At 41.1% G+C, this 18,234-nt stretch overlaps 2 protein-coding genes across 2 annotated transcripts; both read right to left on the bottom strand.

Moving 5' to 3' along the window:
* Positions 1 to 3,186: 3,186 nt before the first annotated feature.
* Positions 3,187 to 8,462, bottom strand: LOC128745584 (hatching enzyme 1.2-like). The gene is made up of 3 exons (XM_053842662.1): positions 8,111 to 8,462; positions 4,412 to 4,848; positions 3,187 to 3,516 (listed from the first exon to the last, which is right to left on the bottom strand). The coding sequence occupies exons 1-3, from the start codon at positions 8,460 to 8,462 to the stop codon at positions 3,187 to 3,189; spliced, it is 1,119 nt and encodes a 372-aa protein (XP_053698637.1).
* A 5,874-nt stretch (positions 8,463 to 14,336) lies between these two features.
* LOC128745585 (uncharacterized) lies at positions 14,337 to 17,616 on the bottom strand. Its single transcript, XM_053842663.1, has 2 exons — positions 17,489 to 17,616; positions 14,337 to 15,897 (listed from the first exon to the last, which is right to left on the bottom strand). The coding sequence occupies exons 1-2, from the start codon at positions 17,614 to 17,616 to the stop codon at positions 14,337 to 14,339; spliced, it is 1,689 nt and encodes a 562-aa protein (XP_053698638.1).
* Between the last annotated feature and the right edge of the window lie 618 nt (positions 17,617 to 18,234).

Consider the following 18,234-nt stretch of genomic DNA (forward strand, 5'->3'; position numbering starts at 1 on the left):
AGTAGGCATAGGCTAAGCTGATAAAAATGTGAGAATAGATGTAAAAGTACAAGCGCTGTTTAATATACTTCCATTGGCTGTCCGTGAATCTTAAAGACTGTTACATTTGCCTAGTCGGGCAAGAACAATGAGTGCAATAGGTTGCGTCCACCCAATGAGTTACCGTGAACATGTCGGGGAAGAAGAGTTGTAGAAACTGGAGAAAGTGTTACACTCATTGACTTTGCCGCCCCCAAAAATATGACCGTAGGAAGTATCTATTTCCGATATAGCCTCCCATATCGGTACACCTGGAGATCATCATGACAAATTGACACGCAAATCGTCTACGTTTTAATTGATGGACGACACTTCTCGGATATTACCGACGTTTGAATCTATCGTGGGGCAAATATCGATTATGACCACTACCTTATGAGGGTTAAAGTGCGCAAAAGAATTTCCTTTGTTACCAACATCCGGATTCGTCGCCCACCACGGTACAATCTGGAACGACCTGGAACGACTCGAGTTACCTGAAGTCGCTACCGAGCACGTGCAAAACCTTGAGGTAGCGCTGCCGAGTGAGAGAGTGCTAAACGAAGCCCCTTTCGAAGACTGCTGGGATACTGTTAAAGCAGCCATCAACAGCGGAGCGGAAGATGCCTTGGGTTCGCTGATGTAACGAGTGATTCGAGGAGGGCGTCAATGTTGCAGCAAAGGATTCGTCAACACGTGTAACGATATAAATAGAAACGAAGACAGCAAATCCAGTTTTTCCGGAAAAATAAGAAGCGCCACCTAAAAGAAATAAAGTGCGATAACATGGAAAAGCTGTATCGTTTTTAGGAAAAGCGTAAATTCTACAAGTGGACGCATCATGCAAAGGCTTTGTGCCGCGAGCCGAAATATGTCGGGATAAAGACGGAGAGATCTCGCTGAATGTAAGTGAGGTGATCTAATGGTGGAAGCAGTACTAGAATAAGCACTTAAATGGTGCAGTTACGAAATATCGAGACAGTAGGGGGTATTACTACATCTGTACGACGGATGATGATGATGTGCCGATTCCTAGAATAGGTGAAATGGTCGAGGCCATCAAACAGCTCAAGAACAACAAGACAGCTGGTAAAGATGGCATCGCAGCGGAACTTAAACAGAACAGCTACCGAAGCTGCGGAGAGAAGAGATAATAGACCCAATATACAAGAAAGCCAACAAGTTGGAATTTGGGAACTGCCGCGTGATCACTATTCTCAACGTCACCTATAAAGCGTTTTCTCAGATTGTCTGTCGCCGCCAGTAAATAGTTTCGCGGAAAATTATCAAGTCGGTTGTGTTGACGGGTGATTTTTGTGTTGCGGCAGATCCTCCAAAAGTGTAGTGAATACCAAGTCCCACAATCTAATTAGAAGTGACGGTCTATAACGAAACGACAAGATAGACGAGGTCGTGGCACAAGCAACTAGAATAATCGGAGAACCCTTCGTTACCATGCACCTGAATTAGAAGCAGAAATAGGCAAAATCATAAGGCAGGTTAGGTGTGACATAACCTGATCCCAGAAATAGTCTCAATGATGAGGAAATTTGTCCATTTCCTCAGAGCGTCGAAAATACTAGTTCCGAGGAGCTGCAAACGCGGTAGTAGAACTGAGAATGCCGTATATCACCCTTCTCAACCAAAGCCAATTCCGACAATCAAAAGATTTGCCGTAACGCGTTTGCACGTTCTTTAACTTGTTTAAAAGTTTATGCAGCAATAGAGCAAGCATAAATGCCATTCTAGGGCGAATGAATAAATATAACCGCATGTTAACGGCGTCTGAGTGGGCACTTATAGAAGAAGTAGTGAAATTCTTGGAACTGTGAGGTATTACGTTTTCAGAGTTTTAAAAAGATTTAAAATTATTTTTATGCGTTTTAGGAAATCGTAAAAATCTTGTCGATCTAGAAAAAGTCAACTATGAATAATGCTTTCTAATTGTGTTCTGGAGTTGAAGATTACCTATAGCCAACAAAGATGATGATACTTTGACAATAACGCAAATGAAACTAAAATGGTACAGAAGCTAACCCATAGATTTCCAGTGGATGATATGTTAATCGCTTCGACCTTGTTGTCAACACAAAACACGACTCGAGGTTGGTTTATTCCATAGGAACAGAGTCTTCTCCGGACACTCCGCACACTCGCGGCTAACACATTGACGGATGAACGATGTCACATACGATGTCTGTACAGTTTCGTTGTCCCGTCAGTAAAACGAGTTAGATTAAACTTCTCATTCGGTGGTTTAACTACAACAGACGGAGGAATAGCAATAAGTACAGTCTGCGCCTAAAAATAATTGTGGAGTTTCAAAGGTTCACCAATATCTGCAATCCACATGGCCTCGGAGGAGAAGTTAAATTCGAATCCGCTTATAATTAGTTCCCATTGGTTCGATCAGCGGATCCCGCAGCTTGGGTAAAGAGGATTGGTGCACTACCGCTTGTAATCAGGGGTAGCCTATTTTAACCCGTTGAACATAAATGAGCTTAAAATGCAAATTTGTTGATATTTTAAAAAAATGTTGATACCTCGGTGCACGCTGTGTGCATCCAGATATCACTAAGGTGGCGGGAAATATTGTAAAACGAACGGATAGGTATCACCAATGGCGGCGGCGGTTTCTCTTTCTGCTGCTAGGAAGGTAGTCTATGCTCTGTTGTCCCACAGACAAGTTTGTTTAACAACCCTCGCCAGGTCGGCGTATGGTTGACGGTCAGCTGTCTTAGCCGCTCTTGTGCATGCTTGCTTAGTGCTGATTTTCGCCTCTCTCCGTCCGTCGGTCGTCCACCAAATTTCATCCGAAATTCACGCCCCTCGCCTGTTAGACAAAACCATCCGCTTTAGCGATGTTCTAGTTTACTGAATAATGTCCAAATTTTTGACTTCGTTCCAAAAATGTAAAGTTAAGATATTGGTTAATATTGCGACCAACACTATTTACAATAAACAGTCAACATAAAAACATGTTCTGAATCAGCGTTTCCCAACTTTTTTTTGGTTCTAGTGGAATAACGTATACTGGCGAATCCTTGGGGGTTCACGGAGCCCCATATGGGGATTCTCTTCTAGGTAATCAAGTATAAACAAGTGTGTGTCATCTTAATGCAGTAGCGGATATTAGATTGACTCTAGGGCTCAATGCATAAACTTTATTTAAAGATTATTCTGCACAGAATTGATCAACCCGTTCGGTGTCTCATCTTGCGGATATGGTCCGTAAGGTCCTTGTGGATAGCTTCCACCGGGATGCGGATACGTTTGCGGAACTACACCGGACGGAGGATATGGGTATGGATTTGGGTACGGATATGGATAGTATCCACTGTTTGGAACAAACGGAGGAGATGGAACTGGGAATGGTAAGCTAATCGACGGGCCCGAACCAGTAGTTTCGCCTCCACAGTGATACATTCGATTGATCTTTTCAACATCACTGCGAGAAAATCCCTCCCGCTGGCCCATAGCTGTGCCGCTCAACGGATACTGTAAAAAAAGGTAGAGATAAAGAGATGAGAAGGAAAAGAGCAAAAGATGCTCGAGCACTATGTTTACAAACGTTAGTTTATTGTTTACAAAAGTTAGTTTATTGTTAGTCATTAGTTTGTTCGTTTGCAACGAGGTAGATCAGATTTTGTTCCTTCCGGCTCAGATATTCTAGTGGCTAGTGGCTCCAGTCATTCTGGGTACTGACGGTTTCGTTGTCACCCAGTGCTGCACCGATGAGATTTCCGATGAAACCCACTATTTGTGCTCCAGTAGGTTTATTTCCGTTGGCAGCTGGTTTTACAGGGCGTGACGGACGTTGAGGCTTCGAAACTGTGGTAGCGGTACCTGTGCTAGCACCTTTGCTACATCCGTACATTGCGTTGATTTTATTAATGTCACCCTGGGAAAAGCCGTTTCGTTGCCCCATTTTGTTTCCGCCAGTTTTCTGTAGGTTAGGTAAGTTAAAAAATGGTGGCCAAAACGTAGTGGTAAATTGTTCAATCAGTGTTTGGAGGTGTATAATTAGTAAAAGCATGAAGACTATCTGAACACACCATGTTGTTAGTATCAGTTTATTTTATTATATTAGACATACATGGTTAAAATACACACAAATGTTGAGGTAGTTGATTGTTAACTTTATCACTGTTGACCAAGAAGCCGCTTCGTTTATTTGCAGTTGTACATTTTATTGATCTTTTGAAGATCAAGTTTGCTAAAACCGTCGCGCTGCCCCATGACTCCATTAATGGTTTTCTGCCAAAAAAATTGTGAGAAGAAAAAATACCGAAACCAAAAAATCACAAACAATTCCTAGTGTGCAAGTGCTATAAAAAATTCCTTCACCATGCAATAACTGCCAAGAAATGTTTGCGAGATCGCTCACGCTTACCTTAGCTATAATAGTTGGCGCTCCATTGGACGAGAACGCCGTTGCAGAATAGTGCATGACACTGCCGTAGTCATACTGCACTCCGAATGCATCAGTTGTTCCACTCTTAGCTTTGACGAAATTTGTCTCCGTGCCACGTTGAATGTTCTGCGTTTGAATCGACACCCAATCGTCACGTTCGTATCGATTTTGCTCATGCAGAAAGCCCACCGCATGCATCAGTTCGTGAACGATTGTGCCCACCTTGGTCGTACAACCGGGCATCTGCAGGTTCACCTCCTGACGTCCTCCGGTACGTCCCACGCTGGACCAGCATCCGCTGTTGGAGCTCTCAATCGAAATATAATCCTTCTCGCCCATGCGGGGTTTGAACCGGACGCAGGTTTTCGTGTGATACTGATTGAAAGCATCTTCGATCATTTGCATTTCTTTAGCCTCTGCAGGGAAGTGAAATTTGCAAAAAAGGGTAAATTTATTTTCAGTTCAAGACATTCACTTCTATTCTCTATTAGTTTTAAACGAAACTGTCTCGATCGAATTGTTTTCCCATTTGATTTGTTTATCGTTTGAAATAGCGATCCGTCGAAATACAGAATAAGGGTAATTGGCTTTTAGAGTAATTGCATAGTAAATTTAAATTCAGGGTAAAGTTAGATGATTTGCTTCTGGGCCCTATTCTGTAAGTCACGTCGAGTGTCACTTTGCTCAACTGGTCTACTTTTAGTATTATGCGACACGATTCTGTCGTGTAACTCGACTGAGTCCACCGCTAAAAAGCTAGTGACTCAACCGCCAGCAAGTGGTGAGTGAGCTTGCTTTATTTTGGTGGTGCATTGAGCCGATATGCTGCCCGTTCCCCACACAATCGACACTGAGTCGAGTCGAGTTGCTCGACGCTTTCACCGAGGAAATTTTCAAAAAGGAATTAAAATAAACCTTGCTTAGATTTGAGTCATTGTCTGATAGAAGGCAACAGAAAACTCGTTAATTTAGTTCGACAGTTTGCTCGTTTTATTGATTCAAATTCGCTCTGCAAAACGGCCGAGACTACATAGGACTACGAATGGTTCGTGTTTCATTCTTGCCATTACTAACCGACTGCTGATGTTTAGTAGAAGAGAATCAGCAAAGTAACTGACGAAAACCGGCGAAGTTATATTCTGACATCCGATGAAACGGAACCACGGTGTCGCTGCAGTAAGTCATCCTAGCTTCAAAGCGGCATTGTGAGAATACAGATCTTTTCCTTACGAATTTCCTTTCCTTTCTTTCTCTTTCCAGTGCAGAGTTCAGTTTTGTTTTCGAAACAGTTGCTAACGCTGCGTCACCCTTTCAACATCTCTTTGCAGTAGCACAATGCCGAATATAGAGTGTAATTTTTACTGCTTCTATGCGTTGTGTTCGCGGGATCATGTTGGTTCGAAAGGTTTCGAAAAATATCACCCTTATATCGGAAATATCGTTACTTTTGATCACTAGAAATAACGTTATATTTCAAGTGCCAGTAGTACGTATGGCACTAATTGTATTGTGAAACTGAATTGTTATTTATGCAACTTTTTACAAGTTAAATGCGATAACAAAAGCACAACTTATAAAAAATCGTTTGTTATCGATATTAGCTGCATATGTGTTTATAATGAATAAAACGGTATGGTTACGTTTTATGTCAATAACACGTATATCGCAGTGAGTCAGGTAAAACAGTAGTCATCGTTGTCTTGCCTGTTGCTAATATTTACTAATGTCATTACCATGGTTTACGGTGGAGCTACAGAGACTATAGGTTACAAAGGCGACAAGGCACTCAAAAATCGCAGAATTTTGAATCAAAACGGAGAGTACCATCACAAATAAAGGTAACTCTCCATTATGATTCAAAATTTAGCGGTTTTTGAATGCCTTGTCGCTTCTGCAATCGACAGTCTCTGTAGGTGGAGCTACAGACGAACGCTTTTAGTGTAGTTGAGCTAGTATGTGTGGTATCAAAACCAGCTGTCATTATTGTTGCAAATTTATAGAGTTCCGTTCACGCGCAAGATGCTTTTCTAAAGTAAAAAAATATGTAATTGCAAAATAAATTTTAAAACCTAGCTTGTGCTAGTGTCCAACGACGGGAGGAGAAGGTTGGGTGCCGCTACGACGTCCGCCGATTGGAAAATCCTGAGGTCCTTTGTTGAACAACTTGAATCTCGAGCCTCGCAGCTGCCACCTGGTGGAACCGTCGAAGAGAAGAGCAATAGACCGGCATCAAGAACGCCTTCATCATGACCAGTGATGAAACCCTCGGCAAAGCGCGCAGCGGGCGGAGGGAGTGGATTTCGGATGAAACTTGGAGGAAGATCGACGAGCGGAGAGAGGCGAAAGCCGGCATTGAGCGAGCGCGGGCCAGATCGGGTAAGACAGCTGCCCGTCAACGATACGCCGAACTGAAGAGGGCTGTTAAACGTGCTTGTAGGCGGGACAAGAGAGCCTGGACTAACTCCCTAGCCGAACAAGGAGACACCGCCGCCGTCAATGGTGATATCCATTTGTTGTACGATATTTCTCGCCGCCTTAGTGGTGCCAGGACGAATACAAAGATGCCGCTAAAGGACAGAGCCGGTCAGCTACTGACTGACTGTACAGAACAGCTTAAGCGATGGACTGAACCTTTGGAGGGACTCGTCCGAGGTTCAAATGTCAGAGACCAACAAAACCAGCAGCGTATGACGCCTACAGTTCGTCGAATTAATCGCGTCACCTCGGAGGCGCTATCGCTGGATGAAATTGTAGCAACCATCAAGAGTATCAAATCCAATAGAGCGCCAGGGATAGACTGTATTTCAGCCGAAATGCTTTGCCCATCTTTGTCAGCCCAGATGAAGCATCAACTTTTCAGCAGGGAAACCGCAACATTTCCGGTGGACTGGATGCAGGGCATATTGGTCAAAGTCCCTAAGAAAGGAGACCTAACTGAATGCGGTAACTGGCGTAAGGTAATCCTCAACCGGATCCAGGAGAAGATCGACGCTACTCTCCGTCGGCAGTGAACTGGATTCCGTGCTGGCCGTGCATGTGTAGACCATATCACAACGCTCCGCATTATATTGGAGCAGGTCAACGATTTCCAGCACTCCCTTCTGCTGGTGTTCGTTGACTTCAAAAAGGCGTTCGACCGACTCAAACACGAAAACATCTGGGTCACTCTAACAAGCACGAATAATGGGGCTAATGCTGCGAGGCGAGTGAGATGACTCAGCAAATTTTTCATTGGGTGACATTTCTGTTTTGTTCGGTATTAGGAAGTCGAATTGAATGACGTAAAAGTTTCAAAGAGTTCAAGAGGAATCTTTCATGGCATGTGACAGGAAACAGTGGTATCGAATGGAATGCAGAAAAACCTAGATATAATCACATTGATGGTGTCCATAGGCAAAAAGTGCGAAATTTGTCTGGATTACCGTTTGAAAATGTGTATTTATATTTGTTATATTTGACTTGAAAATGGAAAAAGAATCTGCGAAAATGTGACCATCTTATTGGTCAAGGGTCACTAAATGTTTGCGAATATTAAAGTGCTTTAAAATACAAATTCTAAGCTTTTTTTTTTCATTATACAAAACCACTCTGTGGCGTACAAAAGGTTGACTAAATTGTCTTTTACGAGAAATCAACAATCTTCTTAAATTAGTTAATCGAACCAACAAGCACACTTACGAAAATTTCCACTTATCACGAACGGTACAACACCTCCCGGCCAGCGTGTACTTTTGTCAGCGAGCCCGTTTCGTCCGCCGGGCCTCGTAATCAGTATGTCCCCGTCGACGTACGTTCCCAGCTCCTCCGGGTTAACGAGATCCGTTTCCGGATTGTACTGAGCAACGCGTTCGCCGACCGATTCGTCCGGTTCTCCGTAGATATCCAGACCAAGATGGGATAGGTCGATTTCTTCTTCATCGCCACTTTCCAGCTCGTTTTCATCACGCATAATCACTGGACCAGATTCAACTACTATCGCAAGCCACGTGGCCAGTAGTAAAACCAACGGCAATGCCAATCGACTAGCCATCACTTCACTTGATTAATACGCGCCGTTTGTTTTTTCTTTACTTTGAATGTACGGAACTTACTTAGGCGGAGCTGCGGAGCCCTAGCGTATATCGGGTACTAGCAGCAGGTGAGAACTGATTACTTGTTCTAGAGGACCACCGCTACCTATTTATATTGAAAGTTATTGTGGTACGATTTTGCACTTTTCCATTTCTTTTATTGAACGCAGTGCAGGGTACTTTTGGGTACCTTCAACTTTGCGTTCTAAAGTCCCCCCCTTCTCCATCTCCAGCAAGCTAAACCAGCCTCTTATCAGTAGCTGCGGCATGGTTCTTACCAAACGGATCGATATACGCAGGTAAATAATTCTTGTTCTTTTGAAGGCTCGTTGTATATTTTTTGTGACCGATAACGTAAATTCGGTGTACTTATTTTATTATATTCTGTCTGCAGCAATAAAAATTTGGCTGCTTCTAAGGCATAACGAAAACGCGTAAAATCAGCGAACTTGTCAAGTAAAACCTAACTCGTTTTTTCGCAAGTTGGTTGTAAAACGGTAGACTGACTCGGGCGCTTCGTTATCAATTTAACGGCTTTATGAGTGATTGTTAACCTTTTTCGTGAATCGGGAGGGCGAAACATTTCTTTTGGACTTTTGTTTGGGAGCTGAACTTTTTCGTTCTCACGCCACGGCGTACCCTTCAAGGAACCCTGGATTAATTAATGTTTCGTGTACAATTTGTTACTTTGACTTAGTTTGATAAGTCGGCCAAAATGTTTGTCACTGTATATCCTGTTAATTTGTATTTCATTGTGTTAGCATCAAGAACCGACATATTTAATTATAAATTGACAGGATAGACAAATTAGTACCTACTAATTATACCGGCATGGTCTCAATAATGATAATTGGATTTATATGGCACATGTTCTATGGTAAAATCTAGACTAAGACGGCTTCTCAATATTAATTTATTTGTAACAGGCTATTAACCTGCAAACCCTAGGAATCTTTGCTAAATATCTACATAGATAACTTACTATAACTTAAAATAGATATCGAAGACTTAACAAAACTTCGCGCAGATAACGCTTTAGTTCGCTGTTTTTATAACAAAGCAAGAATTAGGAATTAAGAAACAGACGCTGTGAATTTTGACGTAGGACTACATCTTACGGCAAGGTTTGGGATAGGGTGTCATTCCAAAAAATCGAAAAACGCGAGCGTCAAGAAAAAATAAAAGATTTTGAGCGCTAATAGCTTAGCGGTTTCCAGATCGAATTGAAATATTTTTACGCCAATCGGTCGGCAAATCTTCTACGCATCCACACCAATAATGAAACTTGTTGATTTCAAAGTACATACTATTGAAAAATTGAAAATAATGAAACATTATCCAACTGGAAATCCTCGCTTCGTGATTGGTTGAAAGATTCTTTACGATGATCTAAGCCTATACCAATTTGACATCTCTGCTTGGAAAGTAAGCCAAAACAAGTGACAAAGTTTCCACGTCTGAACAAGATATTTCAACACTGCGATTAACACCCCTATTCTGTATTTCGAACGAATCTTTATTTTGTTCGACTTGTTTCGAACGAGATGTTTTGCGCATTTGATTTTGCTGGCAGAAATTTCGTTCGAAAAAAGTTTCGTTCGAAAAACCAATCCGTTCGAAATATAGAATAACGGTGTAAACCTAGACCATTTTGATGTCCTTGCTTGGGAAGTAGGCCAGAAAGTGTGACAAACCCTCTCGTGCCAACAAATTTTTGAAGTCTGTGTTTGAAGTCTGTGTTATGAAGTGTGCCAGAAAAAACGACTTAAGTCCATTGTCCCAACAGATCCCGAAAGTATCGATAATTGAATATCAATATCAAATCCGCCACTTTACCGATACTGTCGATATATCGTTCGTGAAGCATCGATATTAGATTTATCGATACTATTTAAGGCGGCATTCTGGGATTGGGAAATGCTACGCAAAAAAGGGATTCATAAAAATTAATCAATAGAAACAGCTCTCCACACTCTCTGTGCTCTCTGGTCAGTTCTGAATTGCTGAAAATCGCGTATCGTATGCAGTTACTGCACAATAAGCGTTAAACATGTAAGTGACATTGTTCAAGGTTTTGCATAAGAGTCAATTCTAATAAAGTAAATTTGAGAATTAAGCTTAGTAGATACCCGAAAAGCATGCTTGGCATACACTTTTCGCTTCGATTTTGCTCTTTTGATTACTGCATCTCAGCCAAGCAAAATTTGAAAAAGTGATGTATGGGGCGTTTGTAGAATTTGTTTTTATCTACAATATTGCTGAAGTAAGCATTACTGTGCATTTTGTATTTATGGCGCTATAAGGCTGCTACCCTCTTGGTAGCAAAAAGAGTGCTCTTTTTGCTACCAACGGCATTGCTGCCCTACAGCGCGATAAATACTAAAGATAAAACTTCCTTTCTTCAGCAATATTATAGATAATCACTAGCTCTACAAATGCCCCATACACCACTTTTTCAAATTCTACTTGGCTGAGGAGCAGTAATCAAAAGAGCAAAATCAAAGCGAAAAGTGTATGCCAAGCCTGCTGAAAAGAAAACAGCACCAGAAAAAATCCTTAAAATATTGCTTTCTTCAGCATTTCCTGGCCTAGTTTTAGCTTATATTTTTTCAGCTGCATATCCCGCTTTATCAAAACAGTATCGGGATGAAATTATCGATTTAGCATAATAGTCGTTATTATTGTAATAGTAATAGTCGTAAGTATCGATGAAATATATCGAAATATCGGCCTTCTAGTATCGATATCGCGGGTATCGATACGGTATCGCCCAATCCTAGATTGAATACAATATTACTACTTTGATAAATGTTACATAGGGTAAAGAACTAGTTTTAAGCAGTCTAAGCGGGTCACTGATTGTTTTACCTTATTACAAGCGATGGGTTGACTAAGTGGGGGATGTCAGCATACCAATCTTCTTGCTATCTTTAGTTCTTCAAGCTGTTACCATTGGAAGACACTATTGTTGAGCTAAACTTTTGATTTTTCGCTTTAAAAGTTGGAGCGGCGGAACTAATTTTGAACAGACCGAACCCATTTTTAAGCAATCCTGAAATCTGATTTTTTTTACGTCCCCTTAAAAAATCCCTCGAACTTTTCCCCCTATTCAGTAAGTTCGCGTTCCTATCCGCGACCTACTAATCGGCATCTGATGCGTAATCGGCATAGAGTATCGGCATAGATGCGTAAAATGCCATCTGTATAAATTGTTTATCGGGGCATACACTCACCGCACCGTTCGGCAAACGGTATTCGTCGTCTCTTTTATTCTCTGGTGTTCTTATGGGAAACTGCGAGTTTGACGTCTCACTCGCTAATCATAAGGATGGTGGGAGAACAAAAGAGGTAAACATATAGCAGTACAAACGATCCGACTCAGAACAGTGTTGTCAAAGCAAATAACATTGAAACACATCGTTGCTTTATTAAATCACTGAGAAAATCTTCGAAAATTATTAAAAAAGCTGTCTTTTGTGTTGTTTTTAATAAAGAAAAATTAATTATGAACATACATTTCTCTTGAAAGTATTGAACCACGTTTTCACCATAGGAGGCTTCAGTTAATTTCAAACTTAAAATTCTTATTTCCAGAACCGAAACAGTGTCTTGGCAACACGATAGTTCATCAGTTGCGCTGCAGCAGCTGCTACTGGTGAACAGGTTCCGTTAATTCAGAATTTGTTTTCAGTTTTGTTAGAAAATAATAAAACTTTCGGCTAGTGACAAAGCCTTAGATAATAGAAAAAAAGAGAGTGAATAATATGGTATGTGACAGTTGAGTGCTTGACTTTTAGAGTGGTTGTAATCAATGCTGAAAAATGTGATGGATTCGTTACTAGCGAGGTGGCGATTGCCTTCAGCAGCTGAAAAATGTACGTTTTTGGACAACAATTTTTAATTCATCATATTTCTTGTCGGAAACCCAATAAATTGTGTTTGTGTGAATCAAATGTATGGTTAAGTGATTTGTGAAGATGATCCTATCAAAAGATTTTGAAAATATGAATAAAAAAGTGCATTTTCGGCTCATTTATGTTCAACTGATTAAAATAGGTGACACTGCTTAACTCGTTCCTTACCCTACAACGCATGTACTGCTTATAGCATGTGTACATGAAGAATCGAATGATTATTGTGACATTTGCCCCTATTTAGACTACCCCGATTTACATGATTATCACAGTCGAATCTCACACACGATTTCGCTCAAGGAAAATGAAGTGAAAAAGAAGGGCAAGAAGGAAAAAGAAATCAAACGCATAAGTTGATTAAACTAAAAGCCACTTTAGTGTCAGATTAACAGTGAAAAATGCGGTATGTTGCATTAAATGATTATCACAGTAATCTAAATAGTCATAAAAGGGGCAATACATTCATGGATACATGCTACTATCACTACAAAGAGACTTACGTAGTCCTGCGTCACCTACATATGCGATCGTGTCTTGTATACAACCCCTCTGATTTTTTTTATCAAAACAGACACTGAAATCGGAGCTTTAGTCAATAATAAACATTTAACTTACTGCCCAAGCTCATAGATTGTGGTGCGCATTCATCCAGTCACTCACGATCGCTGTTGATTTCGAAAAAATAAAAGACACCTAACAGTGTGGTTAATATGGTAAAATCCATTATCGATTATGTTGTACCGAGCGCATCCAATCTTCAACGATGCTTATAGAGCGGGCGGCCGTCAACTTAATCTCTCTGATCTGATAGATTCACCGTAGACTTCCAAGGGGATGTCGTCCGCAAATCCGACCATCACAACCCCTACCGGGAACATTAGTTTCAACACCTCGTCATACATGACGTTCCACAGCACCGGGCCCTGTATGGAACCTTGCGGAACCCCTGCGGTGATTGGAATGAACCTCTGACCCTCCGTCGTGTTGTAGCATAGCACACGATTCTGGAAATAATTTGCCAGAATCCTGTACAACGACACCGAAGCGAAGTTGGCTATGGAGTCCCAACTAGCGCTATTAAACGCATTTCTCACGTCGAGCGTGACAACTGTGCAATAGCGGATACCCGTCCTATTGCGCTGGATTGCCACCTCGGCTGTCTTAGTGACAGACAAAATGACATCCACCGTGGATTTGCCTTTTCGGAAACCGAATTGGTTTCATGACAGACCGTTTGTACCCTCAGTGTACAGTACTCTCCAGCAGCTTCACTGCAGTATCGAGCAGACAGATCGGCCTATACGACGAGGAGACACCGGGGCTTTTCCCGGCCTCGGTAATAGGACCAGGTTCTGTCGCTTCCATCTTTCCGGGAAGTGGTCATCTTTCAGCGTCTACTCTTTACTGTCCCGAATAATCCGAGAGCCTCCAAAATAACCGCTTCAATGGCCAAATTCGGGATTCCGTTTGGTCCCGGTGCCTTGCTCACCTTTAGAGATGTAGCGATTTTAATGAGTTCCTCGTGCGTTACCGTCGCCGAACCGCCATCGCCCACGTTACTTTGGATGTTTGGCAGGGAGGCCGACCATCTTACGCTATGGTCTGCAAACTTAAAAAAAAGTGCCGAAGTCAGCAAAATTTTGCCGAGATTTGGACAGCCGACAAAACTACCAAAGTGATTTGGTATTCTTTTTAAAAAGAACTTACACACAATGTACACCTAGACTGCTGCGCGATGAAAGAGGATTAGCACCTCACGCGCAAGCGGTTTTATTGCTAAATATGCTTACATGGCTAAATTATCCTACCTGCACCTTTATTGGTGCAAACAATGTGGCGTGATATGCCACGTTGTCACGATGCCAACATAACGATTCCCCCCTTTGAAGAAAAGTCGTCCTCGACTTTCACGATCCTCCGCTATTGTGGGATGAATCTTGGTTGCCTGGTCGGGTGATCCATGTTGATGCTTCGCGTTGATCCGCCTAATGGATTAGCTTCATCCTTGTTGTTCGTCTCCTGATTGCCTTGTTGAATAACGATAGTTGCCTTCTTGGTCAATAGTATTTTGATGACACAGCTTAGCGTAATTCCGATCACAACGAGGGTTGACACCGAAATTGAGCCAAAAGATATCCAATGAAGCAGCTGAATCTTGGTGTGGATGCTTTCACTGGTAAGATTGAGGTGGTGGATGTCGTCTCGATGCGCCATATGGAGTACCTGTAAATATTCTAGAGGGATGCGATCTACCATGTTAGTAGTGTTTACCTTCAATCCGGTAGTTGGAATGAAAGCTTTGCTGGGAATTTCCACGTTAGTGTTGGTAAATTGTTCGCCATCTAGCAATATTGCACATTTTGAGAACTGGATGAGGTACGATCCTTCTAATCTGCTATTATGCATGCTGCAGTTAGACTTTAAGACGATGTTCGCCTCATTGATGATTATTGTAGCGTCATTGATTCGTTTTATTATGTTATGGCCATAAATTTTCTCCATCGGGCAATGTGCTGACGAACCGCTCATCAATTTTTGGATGCATTTCGATGGTGGTTCGAGCTGATTAGAATGACATATGAATTGGTCTATTTTCCGATCACATGTTGATCTTGTAGAGTAAGGCGTTGTTCCGTTCAAATAATAGTTTGCTTCTAAATGAATTCTGGTTCCGTTTGATATTGTTGGTTCGATCTGGTAGAGAGAATAAATTTCGTTCGTTAGCTTGGGTATTCTCAGGATATACCTTATAGAATTCTTAGTTGTTATAACGTATGCTCGTGCAATCTCTAGTACGCTCTCCGCTGTGGCTATGTCTAATCCTTGTTCTTTCAGCATAGTTTGAGCGACGGTCAATTCTTTTAGGCTAATCAGGCGACTGCTAGGGATGTTCCAACGAGCCAAGGTTATGGCTTCTCCTATAGTCTCTATCTGCTGAGTGAGTTCGTCCATATTGAGCAGTAGGTTTATAGATGAAAACCCTTCGTTGACGTCTGATGAAAGATCGTTGTATCTTGAGATGAGTGAGTTAATGCTATATGTAATATTCCTGATCCTAACATCTAGTCCAGAGTTAATTTTAATCTGATTATTTTCCTGATCGATTATTGTATTAATTGTCGCGTTCACTAGTCTTAAGTCGTCCGCGTCTGGGCTTCCTGAAATATACTTCCATCCTGTTCCTAAGCTGTCCCAGCGCTTTACTCGTTTTTCTACGATTTTAATCTTTCTGAATGATAGGGATAATTTTTCAATTTTTGATCTTATAATGGGATTAAGAACTTTATCGTTAACAATTTTTTCTTGAGCTTTTAAATAGAGATCGTTGATGGTTAGTTCTATTGGATCTAGATCGATTGGGTGTATAATTCTCAGATAGCTGTTGCAAATTCTGGCTGTTCCTATAGGAAGTATCACAATGGGATTTCGCCTTATGTCGTGTATATATATGTCCGCCTGTCCTTTCGTCAGCAAGAGTAGCCTGAAATTACAAAATTCGTTTTAAATGCTTTTTATGAGTTTTCACTTGATTTTGATCAGTAATCGTTTTGGGAGATTGGTCAGTTATTTCTGCTACTTTATATCTATTGTTGTATAATGTTGCTTTCCCTTTGCATTTTGCGTATACTTTTTGTTTTTCAATATTCTTATACTCTTCCTCGCTTAAACAAAGAATTTTGGAATTATGCTTTTTGACAGTCATTTCAATGTTATCTAAAGCTGTTTGAATTTTCCTACTATGATCATTCGAAATTTTGAGTTTGTTAAGTGAACTGGAAGTTCCGTACACAATTTCCCTAGGGGCCAGCTTAGTTGTGGAATGTTTGGTTTCGTTATATAGTGCTACAATAAGTTTTAGCCCTTCATATAGGTTTAGCTCGATTGTTTTCCTTCGGTTTGCTTGATACATTTCAATTAAAGTGTTGTGGAATCTTTCAACAATTCCGTTGCTGTTGCTACAGCTTGCAAAGTGTATTGATATGTCCAGGTCGGTTAAAAATTCTGTCATTGTCGGATTACGAAAACTTGATGCCTGGTCACATGTGATTTGCTTTGGAATACCGAAAGTTGAGAAATAACGTGTCAACGTCTCAACGATCGTTTCTGTTTGTTCGTTTTCAATTTTGTACAGTTGTGCAAATTTCGAAAATGCATCGACTATGGTAAGGAATTTTTCAGTCTCTTTTATAAAAACGTCCATGTAGATAATGTCGAATGGTCTGTCATACATACGTCTTGTAATCGGAATTTTAAATGGATGTCTTTCATATTTTGCTAGTCTGCAGTCCTCACAATTTCTAGAAAAGTCTTGCAGTTGTTTGTAAAGTCCGGGGAAGAAGACGGATTTACTAATTTCGTCGTACACAATTTTACAACTTCGATGACTGAAGTTATGACTTCGCTTAATAAATTCCTCTTGTTCCCTTGGTTCAATTATGTCCGGCAATCTCAGATTACAATATTCAATTTTGACTTTTTTCCGAAAAATTTTGTCCGCAACCTTTGTGCAGAGTCTCACCACCTCCAATGGTGCGAATATACCATTTGTTATCTTTGGATTGATATGTTCCTTAAGGAATCCGGTCAGGCTTTCCTCATCGTAGTATGGTCGGTGATAAACGTGCCTGGTGTAGCCTGAAAAAATTTGAACCAATAAGTACGGGCTTTTTCGTTTATTATCGGTTACCCTAAAAAAGATTTGATTTTTAAACCTATTCACAGGTGAAGTTCCGTACAGGTTGTCGTCCTCGTACACCTCGTTCTCCATCTCTCGGTTGTTGATTTCCGCCTTTGGGATCCTGGATAGGCCGTCCGCTACGACGTTCTGTTTACCTTTTTTATATAAAATTTTAAAATCGAATTGTTCAAGATACAAGCGCTGTCTCGTCACCCTTCCTGTAGCATCTGTGAGCTTCAGTTCTTTCGTGAGCGGCTCGTGATCAGTATAAATTGTAAATTGTTTTCCGTATAGATAAGGTCGAAATGTCTTTGCTGCAAAATAGATTGCGAGAAGTTCTTTGGCGGTGGCAGAGTAATTTTCCTCCGCTCTCGACAATGTTCTGGATAAATACGCTATAGGTCGTTCAACTCCGTTCACAAGTTGGGATAGGACGGCACCAATAGCGACATTTGAGGCATCCGTTGTCAGAATAAACGGTTCCTCAAAATTAGGATAAGTGAGAAGCAGATTACTAGTCATGATGTCTTTAAGTAGTTCAAATGTTTTTTCATATTCGGGGCTAATGTTGATATTTTTCACTTCTTTCCTCAATTGTGAGGTCATTGGTTTTGCAATATGGGCGAAGCGAGGGATAAACCGTCTGTAGTAACTGATGGTCCCTAAAAATGATTTCAAATCTTTTCGATTTTTCGGCAAAGGCCAGGATTTAATTGATTCAATCTTTTGAGGATTCGGACGAACACCCTCTATTGTGACCAGATGTCCTAAAAACTCAACTTCTTTTCTCAAGAATTCGGATTTGTCACATTGCACTTTCAGGTTAGCTTCTCTTAAGGTTTGAAGAATCTTTTGAATATCACTCAAATGAGTTTGTAAATTAATACTATAGATAATGATATCGTCCATGTATACAAAACAGCGTATGCCTAGGTGTTTCCTTAACACCGAGTCCATCAGCCGTTGGAATGTTGCTGGGGCGTTTTTCAGCCCGAACGGCATTCGAACGAATTCGTATTTGCCGTGGTCAACATTGAATGCCGTTTTTGGCACGTCTTTGGGGTTCACCTCAATTTGGTGAAAACCACTTGCCAAATCTAGAACCGTAAAGTATTGTGCTTTACCAAGTCTGTCTAGTAT

This window comes from Sabethes cyaneus, chromosome 1 (genome assembly GCF_943734655.1).
Source record: "Sabethes cyaneus chromosome 1, idSabCyanKW18_F2, whole genome shotgun sequence".
Lineage (NCBI taxonomy): Eukaryota > Metazoa > Arthropoda > Insecta > Diptera > Culicidae > Sabethes > Sabethes cyaneus.

Coding starts and splice junctions, on each gene's coding strand:
- LOC128745584 (XM_053842662.1), bottom strand. CDS start 8,462: ATGGCTAGTCGATTGGCATTGCCGTTGGTTTTACTACTGGCCACGTGG. Junction 4,849..8,110: donor CGTGATAAGTGGAAATTTTC/GTAAGTGTGCTT, acceptor ACTTCCCTGCAG/AGGCTAAAGAAATGCAAATG. Junction 3,517..4,411: donor CGCCAACTATTATAGCTAAG/GTAAGCGTGAGC, acceptor CTTTTTTTACAG/TATCCGTTGAGCGGCACAGC.
- LOC128745585 (XM_053842663.1), bottom strand. CDS start 17,616: ATGACTAGTAATCTGCTTCTCACTTATCCTAATTTTGAGGAACCGTTT. Junction 15,898..17,488: donor GGAGTTGAACGACCTATAGC/GTATTTATCCAG, acceptor TTGTAATTTCAG/GCTACTCTTGCTGACGAAAG.